This window comes from Charadrius vociferus, unplaced genomic scaffold (genome assembly GCF_000708025.1).
Source record: "Charadrius vociferus isolate BGI_N301 unplaced genomic scaffold, ASM70802v2 scaffold449, whole genome shotgun sequence".
Taxonomy (NCBI): Eukaryota; Metazoa; Chordata; class Aves; order Charadriiformes; family Charadriidae; genus Charadrius; species Charadrius vociferus.
In genome coordinates, this window is record NW_009649933.1 from 1 (window position 1) to 6,327 (window position 6,327).

The 6,327-nt window shown below is 56.9% G+C and overlaps 1 protein-coding gene across 1 annotated transcript in view; it reads right to left on the bottom strand.

The window, feature by feature from the left end:
- Positions 1-185: 185 nt before the first annotated feature.
- LOC104291929 (spectrin beta chain, non-erythrocytic 4-like) overlaps positions 186-6,327 on the bottom strand; it is a gene marked incomplete at both ends in the record, with an annotated part of 22,906 nt that continues 16,764 nt past the window's right edge. Inside the window, 5 exons of the mRNA XM_009891232.1 lie at positions 186-359; positions 2,883-2,948; positions 4,925-5,093; positions 5,164-5,300; positions 6,233-6,315. Of these exons, the coding sequence (XP_009889534.1) occupies positions 186-359; positions 2,883-2,948; positions 4,925-5,093; positions 5,164-5,300; positions 6,233-6,315 (629 nt within the window). The remainder of the gene's footprint in view (positions 360-2,882; positions 2,949-4,924; positions 5,094-5,163; positions 5,301-6,232; positions 6,316-6,327) is intronic.

Genomic DNA, 6,327 nt, shown 5'->3' on the forward strand with positions numbered 1-6,327 from the left:
CTCCATTGATGGACGTCCAAGCACTGGTGAACCCTCTCCATTGATGGAACTCCAAACCTTGGTGAACCCTCTCCATTGATGGACGTCCAAGCACTGGTGAACCCTCTCCATTGATGGAACTCCAAACCTTGGTGAACCCTCTCCATTGATGGACAACCCCCACCCCGTGAACCCCTCCAACGTACTTGAGTTTGAAGACGTTCTTCTTCTTCTTGTAGTCGCTGGCCACCTCGCTGGTGGAGTGGTGGAGGTTGAGGAGGGGTTCACCACCATGGGTGCTGCCGGCCGCTTGGCCCTTGGCGTCCTTGTAGAAGCCCAGGTCACCCTTGCTCAGGACGCAGTAGAGGTTCACCCAGGATCTGGTCAAGGTCAAAGAAGGGGGACACGAGGGGGGTGGTGACACCAGTGGGTGACCCAATGTTGCTGGTGGTTTGGGGTTGTGGGGACCACGCAAGCGCTGGAGAACCCTCTCCATTAATGGACCTCCAAGCACTGGACAACCCTCTCCACTTATGGACCTCCAAACCTTGGTGAACCCTCCCCACTGAAGGACCTCCAACCCCTGGAGAACCCTCTCCATTGATCAACCTCCAAGTACTGGAGAACCCTCCCCACTGATGGATCCTCTCCATTGGTGGACCTCCAAGTCCTGGAAAACCCTCCCCATTGATGGATCCTCTCCATTGATGGACCTCCAATTGCTGGAGAACCCTCTCCACTGATGGACCTCCAAGTGCTGCTGAGGACACCAAAGGGGACATCAAGGAGAAGACAAGGGGACATCAAGGGGACGTCAAGGGGATGTCAAGGGGACACCAAGGGGACACCAAGGGGAAGACAAGGGGACACCAAAGGGGACATCAAGGAGAAGACAAGGGGACATCAAGGGGACGTCAAGGGGATGTCAAGGGGACACCAAGGGGACACCAAGGGGAAGACAAGGGGACACCAAAGGGGACATCAAGGAGAAGACAAGGGGACATCAAGGGGACGTCAAGGGGATGTCAAGGGGACACCAAGGGGACACCAAGGGGAAGACAAGGGGACACCAAAGGGGACATCAAGGAGAAGACAAGGGGACATCAAGGGGACGTCAAGGGGATGTCAAGGGGACACCAAGGGGACACCAAGGGGAAGACAAGGGGACACCAAAGGGGACATCAAGGAGAAGACAAGGGGACATCAAGGGGACGTCAAGGGGATGTCAAGGGGACACCAAGGGGACACCAAGGGGAAGACAAGGGGACACCAAAGGGGACATCAAGGAGAAGACAAGGGGACATCAAGGGGACGTCAAGGGGATGTCAAGGGGACACCAAGGGGACACCAAGGGGAAGACAAGGGGACACCAAAGGGGACATCAAGGAGAAGACAAGGGGACATCAAGGGGACGTCAAGGGGATGTCAAGGGGACACCAAGGGGACACCAAGGGGAAGACAAGGGGACACCAAAGGGGACATCAAGGAGAAGACAAGGGGACATCAAGGGGACGTCAAGGGGATGTCAAGGGGACACCAAGGGGACACCAAGGGGAAGACAAGGGGACACCAAAGGGGACATCAAGGAGAAGACAAGGGGACATCAAGGGGACGTCAAGGGGATGTCAAGGGGACACCAAGGGGACACCAAGGGGAAGACAAGGGGACACCAAAGGGGACATCAAGGAGAAGACAAGGGGACATCAAGGGGACGTCAAGGGGATGTCAAGGGGACACCAAGGGGACACCAAGGGGAAGACAAGGGGACACCAAAGGGGACATCAAGGAGAAGACAAGGGGACATCAAGGGGACGTCAAGGGGATGTCAAGGGGACACCAAGGGGACACCAAGGGGAAGACAAGGGGACACCAAAGGGGACATCAAGGAGAAGACAAGGGGACATCAAGGGGACGTCAAGGGGATGTCAAGGGGACACCAAGGGGACACCAAGGGGAAGACAAGGGGACACCAAAGGGGACATCAAGGAGAAGACAAGGGGACATCAAGGGGACGTCAAGGGGATGTCAAGGGGACACCAAGGGGACACCAAGGGGAAGACAAGGGGACACCAAAGGGGACATCAAGGAGAAGACAAGGGGACATCAAGGGGACGTCAAGGGGATGTCAAGGGGACACCAAGGGGACACCAAGGGGAAGACAAGGGGACACCAAAGGGGACATCAAGGAGAAGACAAGGGGACATCAAGGGGACGTCAAGGGGATGTCAAGGGGACACCAAGGGGACACCAAGGGGAAGACAAGGGGACACCAAAGGGGACATCAAGGAGAAGACAAGGGGACATCAAGGGGACGTCAAGGGGATGTCAAGGGGACACCAAGGGGACACCAAGGGGAAGACAAGGGGACACCAAAGGGGACATCAAGGAGAAGACAAGGGGACATCAAGGGGACGTCAAGGGGACACCAAGGGTATGTCAAGGGGACACCAAGGAGAAGCCAAGGGAGCACAAAGGGGACATCAAGTGGACACCAAGGGGACACTGAGGAGAAGCCAAGGAGACACTGAGGGGATGGCAAGGGGTCACCGAGGAGAAGAAAAGGGGACACCAAGGGGATGTCAAGGGGACACCAAGGGGACACAAAGGTGACATCAAGGAGAAGACAAGGGGACACCAAGGGGACACCAAGGGGACACCAAGGAGAAGCCAAGGGAGCACAAAGGGGACATCAAGTGGACACCGAGGGGACACCAAGAGGACTCCAAGGGGAAGCCAAGGGGATGCAAAGTTGAAGCCAAGGGGACACCAAGGGGACACCAAGGAGAAGCTAAGGAGACACCAAGGGGACACCAAGAGGAAAGAAAGGGGAGACCAAGGGGACACCAAGGGGAAGCCAAGGGGAAGCCGAGGGGACACCGAGGGGACACCATGGACTCACCGGCGCCGGCAAGGTGCCCCCAGCCTCCTTCTCCTGCAGCTGCTCCACGATGTCCGCCAACGTGGCTTTGCTATCGGGGACGGGGTGGGGATGACACATCGTGACACCCGACGGTGACACCGGTGGTGTCCCCCCGTCCCCTCCCGGTGTGTCCCACCATGATGGAGATGATGAGGATGGGGATGATGGAGATGATGAGGGTGGGGATGATGGGGATGGAGATGATGGGGATGATGGGGATTGGGATGATGGGGGTGGAGATGATGAGGACAGAGATAGAGATGATGAGGGTGGGGATGATGGAGATGATGAGGATGGGGATGATGGAGATGATGAGGGTGGGGATGATGGGGATGGAGATGATGGGGATGATGGGGATTGGGATGATGGGGGTGGAGATGATGAGGACAGAGATAGAGATGATGAGGGTGGGGATGATGGAGATGATGAGGATGGGGATGATGGAGATGATGAGGGTGGGGATGATGGGGATGGAGATGATGGGGATGATGGGGATTGGGATGATGGGGGTGGAGATGATGAGGACAGAGATAGAGATGATGAGGGTGGGGATGATGGAGATGATGAGGATGGGGATGATGGAGATGATGAGGGTGGGGATGATGGGGATGGAGATGATGGGGATGATGGGGATTGGGATGATGGGGGTGGAGATGATGAGGACAGAGATAGAGATGATGAGGGTGGGGATGATGGAGATGATGAGGATGGGGATGATGGAGATGATGAGGGTGGGGATGATGGGGATGGAGATGATGGGGATGATGGGGATTGGGATGATGGGGGTGGAGATGATGAGGACAGAGATAGAGATGATGAGGGTGGGGATGATGGAGATGATGAGGATGGGGATGATGGAGATGATGAGGGTGGGGATGATGGGGATGGAGATGATGGGGATGATGGGGATTGGGATGATGGGGGTGGAGATGATGAGGACAGAGATAGAGATGATGAGGGTGGGGATGATGGAGATGATGAGGATGGGGATGATGGAGATGATGAGGGTGGGGATGATGGGGATGGAGATGATGGGGATGATGGGGATTGGGATGATGGGGGTGGAGATGATGAGGACAGAGATAGAGATGATGAGGGTGGGGATGATGGAGATGATGAGGATGGGGATGATGGAGATGATGAGGGTGGGGATGATGGGGATGGAGATGATGGGGATGATGGGGATTGGGATGATGGGGGTGGAGATGATGAGGACAGAGATAGAGATGATGAGGGTGGGGATGATGGAGATGATGAGGATGGGGATGATGGAGATGATGAGGGTGGGGATGATGGGGATGGAGATGATGGGGATGATGGGGATTGGGATGATGGGGGTGGAGATGATGAGGACAGAGATAGAGATGATGAGGGTGGGGATGATGGAGATGATGAGGATGGGGATGATGGAGATGATGAGGGTGGGGATGATGGGGATGGAGATGATGGGGATGATGGGGATTGGGATGATGGGGGTGGAGATGATGAGGACAGAGATAGAGATGATGAGGGTGGGGATGATGGAGATGATGAGGATGGGGATGATGGAGATGATGAGGGTGGGGATGATGGGGATGGAGATGATGGGGATGATGGGGATTGGGATGATGGGGGTGGAGATGATGAGGACAGAGATAGAGATGATGAGGGTGGGGATGATGGAGATGATGAGGATGGGGATGATGGAGATGATGAGGATGGAGATGATGGGGATGGAGATGATGGGGATGATGGAGATGGAGGAGATGATGGAGATGGAGATGATGGAGATGGAGACGCTGGAGATGGAGATGATGGAGATGGAGATGATGGAGATGGAGCCTCCTCCTGCAGGAGGAACCACCGGGGTCACCCGGGGCTGAAGAGCGGGGAGAAGCTCATTTGTTATGCAAATGTCTGCTTGAGCCTGGCGTAGACAGTGGAAAGCTCTTGAATTATTTTAAGCAGAGGACAAAAGTTCTTTCCCTCCCCCTATCATCTTGGATCCTTGTAAAAACAAAACAAAACAGAAACCTCTGTGTGAACCATCTGACAGGGGATGGAGATGATGGGGATGATGTCCCATCATCGGATGTCCCCACCACCACCCCCCCAAGGTGGGACTCACTCTGCTGCAGCCATTCCCAGTGCTTGTCCCACTTCTCCATCATCTCCTTCTTCTTCGCCAGCAGCTTCTCCACGTGGACTTTGATCTGCGGGGGCGGAGGAGATGGCTTAGGACCTCCCAACAGTGGCAGCCCCCTCCCCCTCCTCCCCTGGTTGTCCACCGGCCGCCGGGCTCTTGCTGAGGATGAGGGTCTTGCCCAGCTCCAGGCAGGCGGCGATGCTCTTCCCGCGGGCTTCGATCTCGCTCTTGAGCCCTTGGTGGTCGTTCATCAGCAGCTCCACCGAGGAGACGTCCCTGTGAGAGGGGACGGGGGGCTGGGAGGGCGGGAGGGGATGGGGACACCCCCCACGGGATGGGACGGGAGGTGGGTCCTTGGTTTCACGGATGGGAGAGGACCTGGGTCCTCCGGATGGGAGAGGACACGGGTTCTTGGCTCCACGGGTGGGACAGGAGACGGGTCCTGGGATGGGCCAGGACATGGGCGCTCCAGGTGGGCCAAGACACGGGTTCTTGGTGCCACGGATGGGACAACACAGAGGTCCTCCTGATGGGACAGGACATGGGACCTCGGGATGGGACAGGACATGGGTTCTTATCACCACGGATGGGCCAAGACAGGTTCTTGGCTCTATGGATGGGCCAAGACTGGTTCTTGATGCCACAGATGGGACAACACAGAGGTCCTCAGGATGGACCAGGATGTGGGACCTTGGGATGGGACAGGACATGGGTTCTTATCACCATGGATGGGCCAAGACATGGGTTCTTGGTGCCATGGATGGAACAACACAGAGGTCCTCCTGATGGGACAGGACACGGGACCTTGGGATGGACCTTGAGATGGGACAGAACATGGGTCCTCCAGATGGGCCAAGACACAAGTTCTTGGTGCCACAGATGGGCCAAGACACGGGTTCTTGGTGCCATGGATGGGCCAAACAGAGGTCCTCCAGATGGGTCAGGACACGGGACCTTGGGATGGGCCAGGACGTGGGTCCTTGGCGTGATGGATGGGCCAAGACACAGGTTCTTGGTGCCACAGATGGGCCAAGACACGGGTTCTTGGTGCCATGGATGGGCGAAACAGAGGTCCTCCAGATGGGCCAGGACACGGGACCTTGGGATGGGCCAGGACGTGGGTCCTTGGCCCCACAGATGGGCCAGGACGTGGTTCTTGGGGCCATCGCAGGACACGGGACCTCGGCGCAGCCCACAGCTCCCTCTACCTGGGCTTCTCTCCGGCGCCCATCTGGCAGAGGACTCCGTCCATCCAGGCCAGAAGGTCCCTCACGGCGCCGACGAAGCGGATCTTATCGGCGAC